General features: G+C 44.9%; 1 protein-coding gene and 3 long non-coding RNA genes across 4 annotated transcripts; 2 read left to right on the forward strand and 2 right to left on the reverse strand.

The window, feature by feature from the left end:
- The first annotated feature begins 704 nt into the window (after positions 1 to 704).
- Positions 705 to 15,721, forward strand: dyrk4 (dual-specificity tyrosine-(Y)-phosphorylation regulated kinase 4). Its single transcript, XM_049009144.1, has 13 exons — positions 705 to 916; positions 8,142 to 8,282; positions 8,993 to 9,140; positions 9,393 to 9,556; positions 9,734 to 9,870; positions 10,038 to 10,178; positions 11,365 to 11,503; positions 11,608 to 11,689; positions 11,795 to 11,967; positions 12,036 to 12,096; positions 12,665 to 12,794; positions 12,876 to 13,054; positions 14,317 to 15,721. The coding sequence occupies exons 1-13, from the start codon at positions 818 to 820 to the stop codon at positions 14,586 to 14,588; spliced, it is 1,866 nt and encodes a 621-aa protein (XP_048865101.1). The 5' UTR covers positions 705 to 817; the 3' UTR covers positions 14,589 to 15,721.
- Positions 3,730 to 5,142, reverse strand: LOC125739250 (uncharacterized). The gene is made up of 3 exons (XR_007397104.1): positions 5,069 to 5,142; positions 4,327 to 4,433; positions 3,730 to 4,218 (listed from the first exon to the last, which is right to left on the reverse strand). It is a non-coding gene; the product is annotated as an uncharacterized LOC125739250 (long non-coding RNA).
- On the reverse strand, positions 6,484 to 17,535 carry LOC125739249 (uncharacterized). Its single transcript, XR_007397103.1, has 2 exons — positions 17,490 to 17,535; positions 6,484 to 8,131 (listed from the first exon to the last, which is right to left on the reverse strand). It is a non-coding gene; the product is annotated as an uncharacterized LOC125739249 (long non-coding RNA).
- LOC125739248 (uncharacterized) lies at positions 13,584 to 14,142 on the forward strand. Its single transcript, XR_007397102.1, has 3 exons — positions 13,584 to 13,738; positions 13,815 to 13,966; positions 14,043 to 14,142. It is a non-coding gene; the product is annotated as an uncharacterized LOC125739248 (long non-coding RNA).
- Positions 17,536 to 18,267: the final 732 nt, after the last annotated feature.

The following is an 18,267-nucleotide window of genomic DNA, read 5'->3' on the forward strand; positions in this document are numbered from 1 at the left end:
CATGGGCACACACCGCCCCCCAGTGTCACCCACAAACCTCTGGCTGGCATCCAGATCTAAGGCTTCCCTTCAGTCTTATCTCCTTTCTTCCTGCTTGCGCTGTTCCTCTGGGAATGATGCTATTAAAAAAGTTCAGGAGTCAATTTAGACTTGGGGGGTGTGTGGGGGGGCGCATGAAGCTCTCTTGCCCTCTCCCCGGATGCGGCACTTTTGCTCAGAAAAGCCTTTTTCCCCCCACCACCCAGTTCCCTTAAAAAGGCGTGCAGTGCATCGCAGGCATTTGGTGATGTAGCCATGCTGGGGGGGTGGGGTGGTGATAGTGGGAGGAGGCACTACACCAGCGATGCAGTCTGGGACGCTCTGCTTCAGTATGAATTCCCCTGCCACCCCCCACCCCCCCAGTCCTGCCAGTCAGTTGACTGCTGTCCCAGGAGGAGTACACCTGGGAGGAAGAGGCATCTACCGACCACCTTTGGCTCCCGGGGCATCCTCACACGGCATCCTGCGGGGCCCTCGGCGGGGTCCCTGCCCACGTCAGCCCGGTCTGGCCACGCCCTGCCCCACTCCCCCTCCAGACCCCGAAGGAAAGCGCCGGTTACAAGAGATGAGCAGGGACGAGCCTTCGCCTCCTTCTTCCTCCTCCCAGGACGGCGAGAAGCAGAGGAGCTGACTGGGTGCGTCAATGCCGTGACGGGTGTCTGCATGGGCAGAGCGTGAGGGGCGGCCTGCTTCTCCGGTGAAAGACGGCGCGCCACCTCCCCCGGGAGAGCTGCAGCACCCACGGACCCCGGGCGAGGCAGCATGGGGGAGCCCAACCATGTGGGGGCACCACGCCTGCTGCGGATTTAGCTTCCTGCAGGACTGCTGCGGGACGGTGATGCGCGGGAGCCGGAGGGTGCAGCCTGAGGTAACAGGGGTGGGGGGGGAGGCTTGGCTCATCATCCCTCCCCTGATCGATCAATCGCTCTCTCGCTCGCTCGCTCGCTGCCTCTCGATCCCAGTCCTTCTGCACCCCCTGAAAATGTGCAATGCCAGGCTTTCTGTATTTCGGTCCACACCAGCTGAAGCACTGGCACCCGTGAGCAGACAGGGGGCACCCTTGTAAACGTGCATGTATGTGTGTGTGTCCCCACCACCGCCGAGGTCAGGGAGAAGATGAAGCCTTTCGGTTTGGAGGTGAAGATCTGCAGGATAATCATTCACGCATCTGACATTTTCCTCCACAGCATCACAGCGGCAGATAAAGATAATTCTCTGTACTATTTCTTACAGCTTACTACTGCTACTACTACTACTAATAATAATAGTGGTGATGATAATGAGTTTGTCATCCTGTTATGTCATCTTTATTTATTTGTGTCTCTCATTCAGCATCTGACTTGACAGGAACGTAAACAAGAAGTGCTTCTGCCAGTAGTGTACGCATTTTTATCTGTTCTCTTTATAATACGTGACAGATTATTTTTTTTCACAGAATGAATAAGGATTGGCATGATTCAGAGTCAGAGTAATAGTGATGAGTGCGTGTATCTGTGGAGATTCTGCAGTGAGTGTGGAGGAGGCGAATAAGTCAGGGGAAGCTACCGCGGAGGCCGGGCCAGAGCTACACGCTCTTGGGGGGGGGGGGGGGGGGGGGGGGGGTCTGCTAAGCAGTGAACCTCGATCCACCACAAACTGCCATCTGAGCTCCCGGCAACATCTGCATTGGGTAATCGTTCAGTGTCAGGAACTGTAGGGTTGTCAGTGGATGAGGGTCATATAAGGGATCGCGGCCCTTAACCCATCTGTGGATCGGAGTCGCGACGACAAGATTCGAAATTCCAGGCTTTATTTGTCGGTTGCAGAGTCATGCTGGTACCAGGCCCACAGGCAGAAATAAATTTCATAGGGTGTCCAACAGGTATTGTTCTGATTTTGCAGAAATGGCAGTGGGGGGTTCAAACCCTTAATTTTATGGCCTGGCCACGTGCCTGGCTGAAAGAACTTGCAGTAAAACGAGCGTCGGGCTTGTTCCTGCGACTTTGCAAAAAAGAGAGTATAGAAAAAATAAATTAAGCAAAAATGGAGGGGGGGGTGTCTGTCACTGGCTACTGTACGTGTTGCTTGTTGATTACATGCAGTGAGGACTATTTCACTGGAATCTGCATTAAACAGAAGGGAAGTTATTTCGCAGCAAAAATGACTGGGAGACATCGGTCACTCGCGATTCCACTGCATACAGAAGAATCTGCATATTTACAAGAATCTACGTAACTGTTGGCATGTACAGGAATGAACGGTTACCTGGAAGGTGGTCCCCCCCCCCACCCCAAAAAAGTGCGTGGTGCCGGAATGTCTGAGCCCGGGTGTTGACGTCGCGTTCAGCGGAGGACTGATCGTACCCAGGAAAGTGAGCTCCTGTTGCATAAAACCTCCTCTAATCATATCTGTCTTTTCTGAGTGAGTGATTTGGACTCTGATGTGGGTTGCCGTGGGAAAAGAATAGGGGGTGTGAGTTGCAGTGCTCGCCCCATGCAGTCATGGCAGTGCCTGTCATCTCCATACAGCTCAAACTGTGAAGCGTGCGAACAGCCAAACTGGGCATTTGTACAATTAAGGGTGTCTTTAAAGCCCTTTACAGGCATGATACAGGAGTTTTTTGAGGAAGCTACTCAGGAAGTTAATGATAAGAAGGCCTATGATGTCATCTACTTAGATTTCCAAAAGGCTTTTGATGTTGTCCCCCACAAGAGGCTCCTACTTAAACTCAAAGCGACAGGTATTTTAGGTACCGTAGCGACCTGGTTGATAACTGGTTAACAGATAGGAAACAGCGAGTAGTTATAAGAGGCACAATGTCAAAGTGGGCTTGCGTTCATAGTGGGGGACCACTATTGTTCCTAATTTACATAAATGATATGGATACCAATATATACAGTAAACTGGTGAAATTTGCAGATGACACCAAGGTGGGTGGTGTAGCAGATACTGAATTAGTGGCTCAGCAGCTACAGCGGGATCTTGATTTAATTAGTGACTGGGCCGATACCTGGCAGATGAAATTTAACATCGATAAATGTAAGGTACTCCATCTAGGGAGCAGAAATATAAAGTACAGGTATTTCATGGGTGTCACTGAAATAAAGGTAGCTGATCATGAGAAAGACCTTGGTGTGTATGTTGATGCTTCCATGTCCCATTCTCGCCAGTGTGGGGAAGCAATAAAAAAGGCCAATAGGATGTTGGGGTATATCTCCAGGTGTGTGGAGTTTAAGTCAAGGGAGGTAATGCTAAGATTATACAATTCCTTGGTGAGACCTCACCTAGAATATTGTGTGCAGGTTTGGTCACCATATCTTAAAAAGGACATTGTGGCCTTAGAAAAGGTGCAGCGTAGGGCCACAAAAATGATTCCTGGTCTTTGAGGAATGTCATACGAGGAACGGTTACTTGAGCTAAATCTGTTCAGTCTCAAGCAAAGGAGACTGAGGGGGGACATGATCCAGGTATATAAGATTCTAACAGGTTTGGATGCTGTTCAACCAAATAGTTACTTCAGCATTAGTTTAAATACACGAACTCGTGGCCATAGGTGGAAATTAGCGGGAGAACACTTCAAGCTGGATTTAAGGAAGCACTTCTTTACACAGCGTGTAGTCAGAGTATGGAATACCCATCCTGATAATGTAGTGCAAGCTGAATCCTTGGGTTCCTTTAAATCAGAGCTAGATAAGATTTTAACGACTCTGAGCTATTAGTTTAGTTCTCCCCAAGCGAGCTTGATGGGCCGAATGGCCTCCTCTCGTTTGTATAGTTCTTATGTTCTTATGTTCTAAAGTAGTCCTGTGTATGGAATGGAACTGGCTGTCTGTCTCGAGAATCTCCAGAGACTGATCAGTGCTTTTTGATCTACCTACATATCCTACACGCCTGGCTTTATGGTCATATTTTTATCTAGTGAATTTATGCGGTAGTAGCTATTTTTCACAGATTATTTTTGATGATCCCCCAATACTTGCGCTGCCTGAAGTGGTCAGCACGGAGGATTTTTGTCGATTCCCATTTTTTATTTTTTTTTGCAAGAACTGCCTACAGGAGAGAGCGCTGACCTGTTTTTACAGTAACATCACATACGTGAGCACAGGCGGCCGGTACATCAACATCCAGGTGACGGGTAGGGGGAGACAAGAATAGACCTTCCTCGGGAGAACCAGCTGCCAGCTTTGTTAGCCTGAGCGCCTGAGGGGTGGTGGGGGGGGGGGGGGGGGTTGAGTCAGCTTATCCCCTCTCTCCATTTGATCTCCTGCTGATGACCACTTTTCTGTACCTGTGGCTGCGGATTCTCACCTGCGTAGACTGGCTGTGCGTCCCCGGTCCGCGGACGCTTCGGGATGCGTGTGCGCTGCGCGGTCACCGGCATTGTGCGGCTCCGTGTCTGTTAATGTTCTGTCACACTGCAATGGCACAGAGGTTCCCGGTGATAACGGAATGCTTCCTGACATTAATGACAAGGTGAGAGCGCCATGCGTAAAATGCCGAATGCTGGTGAATTCTGCTGATGGTGTAATGTGGATTGGTTACGACGAGTTACCGGTGTGGATTCTTATTGTTTTGGTGTCAAACTGTTTTTACTAATATTTAGTCATACCGTGGCTTTTTATGAAAATGCAGTAATTTCACAACGTGGCCTGTACGTATGGTTTGAAATACATTGTTTTTAAACTGCGTTTGAAGCGAACATAATCTCTGTTATTATTAAAACTAATAATTTAAACCTGATGTAAATGAAACGTTTGTCAGTTGGCAATGGAAAAACGTGGTTTACCAGCATTTAAGGTTGTCTATACATTTCATTAATTCTCAGAGTAATCCTAAACAGTAACTGTATCTACCCTGGTCAAAAAGTCCACGTTTCGAACTGATGTCCACAATTTCGTTTACTTTCCTTTCCCTCACAATCATGTTGCACCGTGAAAACTATAAATAAATAAAGTAGTAGTTTCACTAGTACACATGACATCCATTCCAACACTTATTTACTTTATCAAAGTGCACAAGTGCTTAACAAAGTTAACCAGCATAAATTTACCGTGTACGCCTTGAAAAACATCAGTAGAAAAGGTATAACGATCTGCCGTGGTACAGTCCTCTCTTGTCTCTCCCGCTGAACCGCACAGCTTTTTCCGATTAACAAGTTCCGGTCCACGTGACTCATGGAGTAGGTAGTTACTCACCATTATTTTAATGGAAATATTTTCCTCAAATAAGAAATTTATGGGGTGGCATGGTGGTGCAGTGGTTAGCACTGTTGCCTCACACCTCTGGGACCCAGGTTCGAGTCTCTGCCTGGGTCACATGTGTGTGGAGTCTGCATGTTCTCCCCATGTTGTCGTGGGGTTTCCTCCGGGTACTCTGGTTTCCCCCCACAGTCCAAAAACATGCTGAGGCTAATTGGAGTTGCTAAATTGCCCATAGGTGTGCATGTGTGAGTGAATGGTGTGTGAGTGTGCCCTGCGATGGGCTGGCCCCCCATCCTGGGTTGTTCCCTGCCTCGTGCCCATTGCTTCCGGGATAGGCTCCAGACCCCCCGCGACCCAGTAGGATAAGCGGTTTGGAAAATGGATGGATGGATAAGAAATTTATATAAAAAAAACTTGTAACTTATCTTGTAATGTTTACTATAAGTATACTTATAGTAAATAAGGAAATGGAAACAAACAGGAATAAATGTGATGGTCCCACATGCTGGCTTTTGTTATCATGGCAACCCACACAACCGCATTTCAGCGTCAGCTACAGGAACTATCTCAGTATGTTGTGGCCTTGAGTCAGTCATTAAGCTGGAAGAGATGCATAACATAGTAAGTTCCACAGGTGACATTAGTGGGTTTTTTCTTTAATTCATTAATTCAAAGCAACTTACTAGTGAGAGATAAGTTACAGTTTATGTCCCAGGGAGTTTAATCCACAACATTTGTAGCATTAGTACAATGCTCTACTTATGGGCTGCAGGAGCATCGGCATTTGGTGGAGGGGCACTGAAGGGACATTTTATGGCTTTGTCTTTTTGGGTCTGGGGCTCCACCCCCACCACGCACCCCCTGGAAAAACCAGGCGTGTGAGCCTGCGGGGCTCAGGCTCCACATTCATCATCATCCTCCTCTGGAACTTCTGCTCCACCAGACCGCAGAGATCTGCATTAGCGCTGTGCACTTCTTCTTTTAAAGTAATTCTCTTCTTTTGGGAACTCTGCTTTACAGTAAATTTTTTTAATATAATCTAAATGTTTACTGATTCATAAATAAATATCCAAGCACTTCCAGACAATATAACAATGTAACAATACAGACAGTGCAGTTTTAAACAATGTTAAACATACTTGGTAAACAGAGGAGTCCCCATCCAACTGGACAGTAAAACAAGTAAAAGTGCTTTATCTGATGCATATTCTAATTCTATTGCATAGTTGCTTTAACCGAAGACACAGATAAGACAGCTCATACATGACTGGAAATAACAAGATTCTTTATTCAAACCGATTTTTCTGAGTGTGAGCTTAGTATTTTAACACCAATGTACACTCACATATCACCACTGCCTCTGGAGGCTGCCATCTTGGGTCGCTGGCACGGGCTTGGGGGTTTAGCTCGCTGGGTCACACGCTACTGCTCTCAGGGGTGGTTCTAGGATTTTTTTAAAGTGTGGGGCCTAAGAGGGGCCAAGGTTCATATGGAGGGGCCAACCTTATCACTAGCCAATGGAATGTTTTGAATTTATGAATGACAGGGGAGGGGGCACTCCGGGAGCAAATCAGCTTTCAGCTGGGGCCAGTGCCCTTGAGGCCCCGCCTCATACACATCCGTGAATGTCTAGTCTGAGATGGCTATCAGGCTTCCTCTGGCCCCCGCGACCCACCTCCATCCGCGATGAGGTTGACCCAGAGTCCATGAGTACAGGGCAAGCGATCCCTGTATGCACTCATTTGTTCCCGCTGTGCAGGACTGAAAGAACCTCGGTTGCAAGGAGTGTTTGTGCTTTGAAGGGTTTAAGTAGCTAAAAATATTGCAGTTTAATTAAGGTTTTCAGCTTCATCCATTTATATAATCTGCAGAGGCTGTCAAAATTGGAGCCAGACGAAGGGGAAGGCTGAACCCCTCCCGTTGTCCTGGATTCATAGGTGGAGAAAATGGGATGTGCGGAGGTGGGTTTGTCTTTTATCAGATCAGTAAAGCCCTGAACCTTTCTCCCCATAGTCTGCAAGACCTGAAGCCTTCCCCGAGAATCACAGGATCCAGGGTGACACCGTCCACCAGGGATCCACCCGGATCTCCCTTCAGGTAATCCCTGGTTCTCACAACCTGCTCAGATGATCCAGCCGGAGCTTGACTGCTATGCCTGACCCGTACTGATCGGCCAGCCCCATATTTGGCGCATACTAATCATTTAACAGAGGCAGGTTTGATGTGTCCTCACCCACTAAACCACAGAGGCCACAGTTATGTGGGACTGTAAAGTATGTGCAATATTTACCAGACACTTTTACTCAAAGTGATAGACAGTTGAGAAAGCTGGGTCGTCCAGTCCGTGGAGTGTAGGGGCCCAATACTGACATCACCCTAAGATTTGAACCAACAATCTTCCAATCACACGCACAGTGTCATAACCCTTCAAGTCACCATCCCAACGTGTATCATGTACTACATAAATCAGCTTTTGAACCCTGTGTAGACCCTCCAGCCCTCTTTACACTTTCAGTAGTGCATGGAACTAAAGCCAATTATAGCAAGCAATTCCAACACTGCACACATGAGTACACTGGAGTCAATGGTGATTCAGGGCAAACCCTTGGCAGGTTGCCAAGCTCAGCACACAGTTGTGTAGAGCCACAGGCCAGTGGAAAGGAAGCTATGGGCTGCAGGAAGTGGTGAGACCCAGGAGGGAGTAGGAGAGCTTCTCACGTTTAGCCCCCTACAGGGCAGCACTGACAGCCCCTGTCAGACCCTGGTCCCCAGCCCTTTGTTCCTGTGGTCCTCCTCTTCCTGCTGGGTAATTCCACCCCACACATATGGGGTCACAGCGTCCCCCCAGATCATCTCTCCTGTTGGCTTCCTGCACCGTAACCGTCTCCCCACCTTCTTCCTCTTCGTCGTCCCTGGCAGAAGAAGCAAAGCACTGGAGTGGGCACTCTGCCCCAGCTGGAGGTGCCCGTCAAGCAGGTGGCGCTGAGCCATGCCAAGACCCAGCACCAGTGTGACAACATCCTGCCTCACATCGCGAACAAGAGCAGCCACCAGACGCGCCAGGTGGGCTCCACGGTGCTGTCTGTCATTATCATCGCATCAATAATTAGGGGTGTAACGAGAGACCGATGTGAATCTGACATTCACTCCAAGTGTCTACAGTACATCTGCATCAATTCAAAACCCCCAAACTGGCTCACATTTGGAATCGGCCAAAAACTCTTAAAACCCCGACAAGTCGATATGCCCATCAAGGCACTATTACAGTTTTTTACCATAATATTTTTAATGGTAAAATCCTTAGTTCTCTAGTGTCTCAGATGGCTTTTGAAGTGACTTGTTTTGAAAACTAGTAGAACACTTTAATACATGTTCATTTGATCTATATTTTATCCACTCAGAGCTGAGTAGAATCATATCATATTTGAATGAAATCATGTCGAATCACTGCTGAATCGAAATGTATTGAATCATTAGACATTTAGCTGTATCTTTGTGGATCGTATCTTAGACCATGAGTCATACCATCTGAGAGGGAGGTACACAGTCCTATTAGCAGTACCTCACCAATAACCTTACATTTCAGGTTGGTCTTAAGCAGGCTATTATTGTCAATGGATGGAATTCTTACTAAAATGAAGAGCAGGGATTCCTGGTTGCCATGATCTGCACCTTAGCCACAATACAGTACAGCCAGCTTTAAAAATAAGAAGTGAGAGTTGGTTTATCGAAGTGACACGACTGCTGGACTGCTTAACCTTTCTGCTTTACAGGAAGAGAGACAGAGAGTGCTGCATCTCCCTGCCAGGTTCAGCTCCTCAGTGGAGAACCTCAGTGAACCTTTAAGCCCCAAGAGTGTTAGCAAGAAGCCTGAGAAGGAGAGATGCTTTGAGGGCCTCAGGCTGCCAATATCTCCCACAGGTGAGTAGTCATCTATGTGTGCTATGTTGAACAGTTCAATTGCATGATACCTTGTACATGACAGGGTTCCCCAATTCCGGTCCTAGAGGTCCTGAATCCAAGACAGTGTGACTGCACAGACATACCTACTAAACCTGGTATTTCGCTAAGGATGCAAACGGACTGGAACTGGGGAGCCCTGATTTATAATTCCTGATATCCTATCTCACATTTGTAATCATCACCCCCCCCCCCTCAACCCAACCTATACAGAAGCACTGAAACACTTCCGAGACCGGTTGACAGAGTTTGAGCAAGAGGAGATCATGGACTACTCTGAGATTTGGTTCCTTGGCCTGGAGACAGAGAAGATTGAGGCCAATCACAGCATATCCCCGAACTATGGTTACGACGACGAGAATGGAAGCTACATCAAGGTAAGTGTTTCAAGTCTGAGGTAGTCCTGTTGTGAGTAATGTAGACCACTGGAAAGGCCAGAAATTGATAAGAGAAGCTGAGATCTATGACAACCTTGAGGTACCCTGTTTGTTTAAAGACTACTTGTAAACTCTCATACCAATTACTCAGGCTGTCCTTGTCATGTGCTTGTCCAGGTCCAGCACGACCAAATTGGGTACCGCTTCGAGGTTCTCGATGTGATCGGAAAGGGGTCCTTCGGACAAGTTCTGAAATGTCTGGACCATAAGACCAACGAGCTGGTGGCTATCAAAATGATTCGCAACAAAAAGAGGTAGCTAGGGTTTGTGTTCTGAAAAATTAGCTTCTCCTTGGGCGAAATAGCAACTTGTTAGCTGTTTCCATGGATCAGAACCCTGGATTGAGATGACAGATATGATTAGGTGGTACTGAGATCTCTGGAGATCTCTGGAGTTACATGTGTAAAATGATCCTTTCTAGGTTCCACCACCAGGCTCTTGTTGAACTGAAGATCCTGGACGTAGTGCGGAGGAAAGACAAGGACAACAGCCACAATGTCATCCACATGAAGGAGTATTTCTACTTCCGGAACCACCTCTGTATTTCCTTTGAGCTCTTGGGGTAAGAGCAAGACATCCAGAGTATGATTAAGTGACTGGGTGTGGAGTACGGATGCAGAGGAACAAAACATGAAAAGATGAGATCAGATTCTGTTTTCTTTGTTCTGATCTAAAATGGCACTTCCTTAGCTTCCATCTGTCTCGTTTTTTGAGATGAGCTGTGAGACTTGGTAGCAAGGCTTTCGTGTTGGATTTTAAACAGCTGTGTTTTCTCCACTACAGTGCAGCGCCGATAGTGGTGTCAAAGGCAGAATTGTTTTGTGCATATCAAGCATTGTGACTGAAGTTCTGTCTAAACCCTGCATATTTTTGCAAAGTTCCTTCTCAGCTAAGCAACAGCTTTGATGTTTATAGATGTTATGTGGGGAAAAGAAGTAGTGGAGAGGAATGCAATTTACAAACGAGACATTTTTAAAAGTAGTATCTAGGACACATTACCTGCTTAGTTCATTAGGGATGGTTAGATAATGTCTAGTTAGCCTTAGCGTGGTACACAGCTAGTAGTTAGTAACTGATAAATGGGTGAGAGTGTCTTGGTTGTTGTTTGTTTTTTTTTTGGGGGGGGAGGGGGTGGGTCACACAGGCAGGGTGACCTTTACAAGCTGCCTATTGTTACTGATCTCCTGTAATGTTACAGATACAGAATCCTTTACCAGAATCCTTTATTTAATGCCCTGATTTGAGCCTTATCAGTACCTGGTGTCGCAGCTCTAGTTACCATAGAAGGGGGTTTGTCCGTCACACTCTCCAATACCGTGTACTAGCAACGACTCCGCAATTACCATGTCAGTAAAACAGACTTTCCATTGTAAGCATGAAATTATTTTTACATTTTTACCTTTAGTGCAATGTACTTTACATTTAGATTCACTCAAGTAAGGTAAAACTGACATCTAAATACCATGCAATGATAAAATTAAGATGATGATGATGAGGATGTGGGCAGCATCCCCCTTTAAAGAATCTGGGAATTGTGTGGAGTAGTGTTTCTCGACCCGGTCCTCAAGGACCCCCAGACAGTCCATGTTTTTGCTCCCTCCCAGCTCCCTGCCAGACCGGCCGCATTTTTTCTCCCTGTGAGCTGAGAGGGAGCAAAAACATGGACTGTCTGGAAGGCCCCAAGAACCGGGTTAAGAAACACTGGTGTGGAGTATTAGGGAATTGGATCTCGACCCTCTTATCAACAGATCAAACCTATATGAGTTGATCAAGAAGCACGACTTCCAAGGCTTCAGCCTGATTCTGGTGCGACGCTTCGCTCACTCCCTGCTCAAGTGCCTGCAGATGCTGCACAGGGAGAAGATCATCCACTGCGACCTCAAGCCGGTGAGGAGGCCCTGTCATGCTTCAAACATGCTTTTGGGCGTCAGGAGTCAACAGGAGTTGGGAAAGAGGTTCATATTTGCGTCGGTCATGCTTTGTCGCTACAGGAGAACATCCTCTTGTCGCCGAAAGGACATAGGGACATCAAAGTGGTTGACTTTGGTTCCAGCTGCTATGAGCATCAGAGGGGTGAGTGGTCGCCTTCCCCTCCGCATGGTGATAAGGTTGCGTTTGGTCGTCGCTTATTACTAAGCTTCCCTCTTACACCGTCTGCCACTTGTCCCCCCCGCTCAGTGTACACGTACATCCAGAGTCGCTTCTACCGCTCCCCAGAGGTGATCCTGGGCCACGCCTACGGCCTGCCCATTGACATGTGGAGCCTGGGCTGCATCCTGGCGGAACTCTACAACGGGTCCCCGCTCTTCCCCGGGGAGAGCGAGGTGGAGCAGCTGGCCTGCATCATGGAGGTACCGTCAGCTCATGGGATGTTGCTGGTGTTGGTGACTGCGTGACAGTGGATGTCCCTGTGTTTCAGGTGCTGGGAATACCGGCCAGCGATTTCGTCCAGTCAGCACCCAGAAGGAAGTTATTTTTTGGTAAGTGCTTCAGACTTCAGGGTTCGTTACATTATATGTATTAAAGTATTGGGACATCAGGCCATTATACGTATAGGACCTTTGTGACGTCCCATTCTATATCCATAAGCATCAATATGGAGCTGGTCCCCCCTTTGCAGCCATAACAGCTGTCACTCTTCTGGGAAGACTTTCCAAAAGATTTTGGAGTGTATCTGTGGAAATTTTAGCTCATTCATCCAGAAGAGCATTTGTGAGGTCAGGCACTGATGTTGGACGTGAAGGCCTGGCTCACAGTCTCCATTCTAATTCACCCCAAAGAATTTTGATAGGGTTTAAGGTCAAGTTCTTGCACACCAATTTCACATAACCATGTCTTTAGGGACCTTGCTTTGTGCATTGTGGCAGTTATACTGGAACAGAAAATGGCTTCCCCCAAACTGTTCCCACAAAATTGGGAGAATAGAATTGTACAAAATGTCTTAGTATGCAAGTACTGGTGCCCCAGTACCTTTATCCATATAGTGCATGTAACTTCCTAGGTGGGAAGTGTGACTGGTTAATATATTAATTTGTTTGACTGGCACAGATTCTAAGGGAACTCCCAGAAACATCACCAACAGCAAAGGGAGGAAACGAAGACCTGGCTCCAAAGATCTGGCTGGTGTCCTGAAGACTAATGATGCTCAGTTTCTGGACTTCCTTAGACGATGCCTGATGTAAGTGTAGACAGCTTGGAACTCCTTTGTCAGCTACTGCTGTCCGACACTGTCGCCTCACTGTGTCACTGTGCCAAGCAGGTGGGACCCTGCCAAGCGCATGACACCAGATGAGGCCATGCGCCATGATTGGATTCAGGAGGCCCGGACCCAGAAGAACCGCACCAAGACCCACTTTTCTAGGAATCCCTTGGAGTCTCTGATTGGTCCAGACAACAGCAATGAGCATGCACACTGCAAAGCAGCCAACAGCAAGAAAGGTGAAAGGATGGATCCCTCACTAAGCCCCCAAAGCAACTCCCATAACACACTGCAAAGCAGCCAATAGCAAGAGAGGTGAAAGGATCGATCTCTCACTAAGCCCCCAAAGGAGCTCTCATAACTCACTGCAAAGCAGCCAATAGCAAGAGAGGTGAAAGGATCGATCCCTCACTAAGCCCCCAAAGCAGCTCCCATAACACACTGCAAAGCAGCCAATAGCAAGAGAGGTGAAAGGATCGATCCATCACTAAGCCCCCAAAACAGCTCCCATAACACACTGCAAAGCAGCCAATAGCAAGAGAGGTGAAAGGATCGATCCATCACTAAGCCCCCAAAACAGCTCCCATAACACACTGCAAAGCACCCAATAGCAAGACAGGTGAAAGGATCGATCCATCACTAAGCCCCCAAAACAGCTCCCATAACACACTGCAAAGCAGCCAATAGCAAGAGAGGTGAAAGGATCGATCCATCACTAAGCCCCCAAAACAGCTCCCATAACACACTGCAAAGCAGCCAATAGCAAGAGAGGTGAAAGGATCGATCCATCATTAAGCCCCCAAAACAGCTCCCATAACACACTGCAAAGCCGCCAATAGCAAGAGAGGTGAAAGGATCGATCCATCACTAAGCCCCCAAAACAGCTCCCATAACACACTGCAAAGCAGCCAATAGCAAGAGAGGTGAAAGGATCGATCTCTCACTAAGCCCCCAAAGCAGCTCCCATAACACACTGCAAAGCCGCCAATAGCAAGAGAGGTGAAAGGATCGATCCATCACTAAGCCCCCAAAACAGCTCCCATAACACACTGCAAAGCAGCCAATAGCAAGAGAGGTGAAAGGATCGATCCATCACTAAGCCCCCAAAACAGCTCCCATAACACACTGCAAAGCAGCCAATAGCTAGAGAGGTGAAAGGATGGATCCATCACTAAGCCCCCAAAACAGCTCCCATAACACACTGCAAAGCAGCCAATAGCAAGAGAGGTGAAAGGATCGATCCATCACTAAGCCCCCAAAACAGCTCCCATAACACACTGCAAAGCAGCCAATAGCAAGAGAGGTGAAAGGATCGATCCATCACTAAGCCCCCAAAACAGCTCCCATAACACACTGCAAAGCAGCCAATAACAGGATCAATCCCCCACTAATCCCATCCCAACAATTATTTCCTGTTCTCCTTCTGTGCCTATTTTTCAATAGTATCAGCTTTGGCATTATGAATGTACATTCACAGCACAAACTCCTTTTTCATACACAGCTGAGAAGGTCACAGTCAGTGGGCTCGAGAAGATCAGGAAAGGGAATTCTGGGAAAGGAGGCAAGACTGTAGCGGCAGAACGTCTGAGGCCCGTCGGGGCATCAGCAGAGGAGAAAACGTGTGACTTAGGCCCCGGTGACTGGGGGGAAGCAGGTGACAAGACAGTGACAGGGGGAGAGAGGCCCATCCACATCATCATCAAACCTCAGAAGGAATCAGCCGTGGACCCTGGAAGCCAGGAGCAATTGCAACACCTGCCTCGGATTTTATAACCATTAGAGGCAGAGACAGACTGGGGTCAGGGGGGCTGCTGTATTTCTGGTGGAAGGTGGGGAGAGCTGACAAAAGCTTTTTGGAGCAGGGGGTAATAATATGTAACCCTATTGGCTGCCATTGGTTCATTTTTGCTTAAGGAGGCGTGTGTATGTCATACATATGCCTTTTGAACTCCAGCACGGGCATGGTCTCTCTATAGAATGGCACCCTCTAATGGCAGAGAATGGAAATGACAAATTTCACTTCTGATTGACAATACTACAAGCCAATTTAAAAGACTTAAGGGAAAACACAATTCTCAAAATCGATCTATTACAATGATACTATTTCACCTTAATATCTGGATTAAAAGATACAAACAGTTTTACAAAATTTTCGGTGATGCTACATTGATAGTCATCTCCAAGTCTGCAGGTGCTAGTTAGTAATCCCCAACCAAGTTCACTTGCCTAATATCTTTAACATTATAATTTATCTGTAGTTAATAAAGTTAGGTATATATATGTTATAATTTCAAATTAGAGGTATAATGTCGATTTTGGGAAATATGTTAAAATCACATGCCATATTTCAAATGATTAAGCGTTTATATAGCCTACCTCTTCTGATTAAAACTGACTAAGAGCGGGGTTGTTTTGACCTGACGCAACACTAGTCTTTTATTTGTGCCTTTTGATATCCCATAATGCCAGAGACATAAGTGATAAGCTTTGTTTTGTTATTAAATGCCATTATTTGGGCATGCATTCTTAAATAGGTTTGTGTAATACACACCTGGGCCAAATTAAGCCTAGATATAACAAATTACACTTGGAACGGTTCTTTATCTCTTAATAAATAACTGATTAGAAAGTCAATCTGCATATATATATAACTTTTTATGCTATAACATTATATAGATTCAAGGTCCTTAATGTACATTTTTTTACATAGCAAAACAATTTATATGAATTCAAGATTTTAAATCACTGACGACACACCACCATTGTGTGTCTTTATTTTGTGGTGACCTTCATTATTTTTGTTTGTTTAGTGCAACATACACAAAAGTTGTTATGCTTATAAAGTAAATGTGAACATTAGGCAAGGTTTTACTTGTTAATACACGATGTTGAATTTCATGAGATGTTTTGATGACTATGTTTTTAACAGTCTATGTTTTTTTTTGCTATAAAATTAATATTTTTTGTTTTTTTAAAATACATTTCTGTTTTTAAATACATGTGTTTTTAAAAGGAATTCTTTTAATAAGTAGCTTGTGCCTTGCAGTATTAGAACCTTTGCACTTTGAGATTATACAGTATATTCTGCGACCTTGAAGTTTGTAAACTGAAGGGTGACGGGTTTCCTTTGACCAGCAGGCAACTAGGCTGCTCAGAACATTCTGGAAATAAAACTGATGTGTTATTACTGCTAGTTGGGAAGCATGTTGATGTAAAATGACTTCTGATTCATACTGTAGCACTGCACATTATTGTTTATTTATTTATTTGTTTGTTTGTTAAGTTACGACAACAGGTGAACTATCGGGTTCGAGCTGACAGTCTAGTGCTAGTCCATTGTAGTTATGCTATTTGAGGTCTTGCATGGATAATTTAGATCTTTAAGCCTTTTCTCGATTTCAGACGAATGTGAAGGGTACATTCCATGCATATCTGTCATACATATTTGCTTGTTTTTCCATCGTAATTCCCAAAAAGAATTGGTAGGATCAGAGGCAGCAGGAGCAGAAAGCTCTAGTTTTCCAGTTGCTCCATGTGGGGAAATACATAAAAATATGAAAGCTAAAGCCCTGTCAAACTGAAACACTAAAAATACAGAGCTTCACAATTAATGTGAAATTAATGTGAAGTTTTTAGATCAAAGATGATCTAAAAACAATAGTCTCACCAAAAGAGATCTTTTCTTACATGTTAAGAGATGGTGACAACAGAGCCATCCTAACCCTTTTTATATATACTGTACAATAAACTGTTCTGTCCAACCTTTGAGTGAATGTTTCTCGGTTTGAACACCACAGAAAAATAGAAAAAAATAAACGATCTGTCAATCAAAATGTTAGCTATTCAAGGTCTCTGTCATTCTCTTCATCTTACTGACTTCTTTAAAACGATGCTGTACAGCTAAGGACTGCATATATCTGCAATCAGCTCTGATTTTGTGAATTCATTAACATGTGGAAATATGTGTGTACATTCCAGTAAGACCCTAATTTGGGGCCTTAGGGTGATACATCAGGTTGTTGGACAGTAGAAAATGTGCAACTAAAGCATGCTAATCTGTGGTTTTCTATCCCAAGGGGAAGTAGACCTGTCATAAAAACACATTTTAATGTACGAAAATGCCATAGTTTTTCTAACCCAAACCGTAGCCACAGATTGCTACCCCTAATTTGGGGCATTAGGGTGAAAGAACAGACTGTTGCAAAGTAGGAAACATACTACTAATGTATGCTAAACTGTGATTTCCTATCCAACAGGGGAGCAGAACTGTCAAAAGAACAAATTCTGATGTCTGAAAATGCATAGTATTATATGTTAGCAATATATCTAAACAAACTTTTAAAACCGTGTGACTACAGTGATACCTAATAAATGTCACTCCTGTTACTTAAATGTGAAATTTGTTACTCTGGAAAAGTAACAGGACTGACAGTAACAGAGTTGACGATTTCAAGCTAATTTGCCCCTAGTCAGCTAATGTTTAAGGTCACAAGAGCAGATGTCATACTGTTTGAAAGGATGCTACTTATAGATATGGTAAATATCAAGATACAAAAAATATTATTTTAATTAATATGTTAAAAATGTGTAACAGTAATGATGCGGTATGATGTCCCCACCCCCAACAATCTCATAAAACAACAAAATTTTACAATATATAAGAGAGAAACTTACTTGTCTTTTAAATGTTGGAAATCCTCTTCCTGTAACTGATGTAACTTCCTGTAAATGATGTCACTGCTGGAATGTGCCATTATTTTACAGGGGTTTTTTGTGTCTATGAGAGGGTTGACTTGAAATCAGGGGACACTGAAAAAATTATTTAAATTTTATAGAGATGACATGTGTTCATGCTGAAAACATTGCTTGACAATGAGATTACTTTTAGAACAATACAAAAAATGTGAAAATGTTATTTTTTCAACAATTTACTATTAAGAAGACCTGCTGAAAAATAACTTTCATAGTTAGGGACAGGCCAAAATCCCTGCCTTATCAACATAAATGGAAATTTAACCATGGGCAATAATATTTAATTTACTTAATTTTGAGGTAGTATTGATGATAGAAGACATGTCCATGTTATGTTTTCAAATTGTGCATGTATCTGGTATTATAGTTTTTTATGACAGATTATTTCTCTGGGACACAATATGTACCGATTCCACGGAATGACCCTTATATTGATGACATCTTGCGTAAAAGCCAGTTTCTTTATTTCTACCTGTCTTATGTCCGTTTACGCAGCGGAGACCATTTTTGTACGGTGGGTTGTATGTTACTTTTCATGGGAGGATTTTTTAAAGTACATTAAATCTAATTAGGGGAACGCTGTAATGTAGCTTAATCTAATTCAATTCATTGTAGATATGGTTAAACACCTTCTTTATTTGATGCAATGTGTTTTGAATATGTAATAAAAGGTATTAATGAAAACCGCATTATGTTTATC

The sequence above is a fragment of the Brienomyrus brachyistius genome, chromosome 3 (genome assembly GCF_023856365.1).
Source record: "Brienomyrus brachyistius isolate T26 chromosome 3, BBRACH_0.4, whole genome shotgun sequence".
NCBI classification, from domain to species: domain Eukaryota; kingdom Metazoa; phylum Chordata; class Actinopteri; order Osteoglossiformes; family Mormyridae; genus Brienomyrus; species Brienomyrus brachyistius.

Coding starts and splice junctions, on each gene's coding strand:
- dyrk4 (XM_049009144.1), top strand. CDS start 818: ATGTGGGGGCACCACGCCTGCTGCGGATTTAGCTTCCTGCAGGACTGC. Junction 8,283..8,992: donor GCAGCCACCAGACGCGCCAG/GTGGGCTCCACG, acceptor TCTGCTTTACAG/GAAGAGAGACAGAGAGTGCT. Junction 9,871..10,037: donor ATGATTCGCAACAAAAAGAG/GTAGCTAGGGTT, acceptor GATCCTTTCTAG/GTTCCACCACCAGGCTCTTG.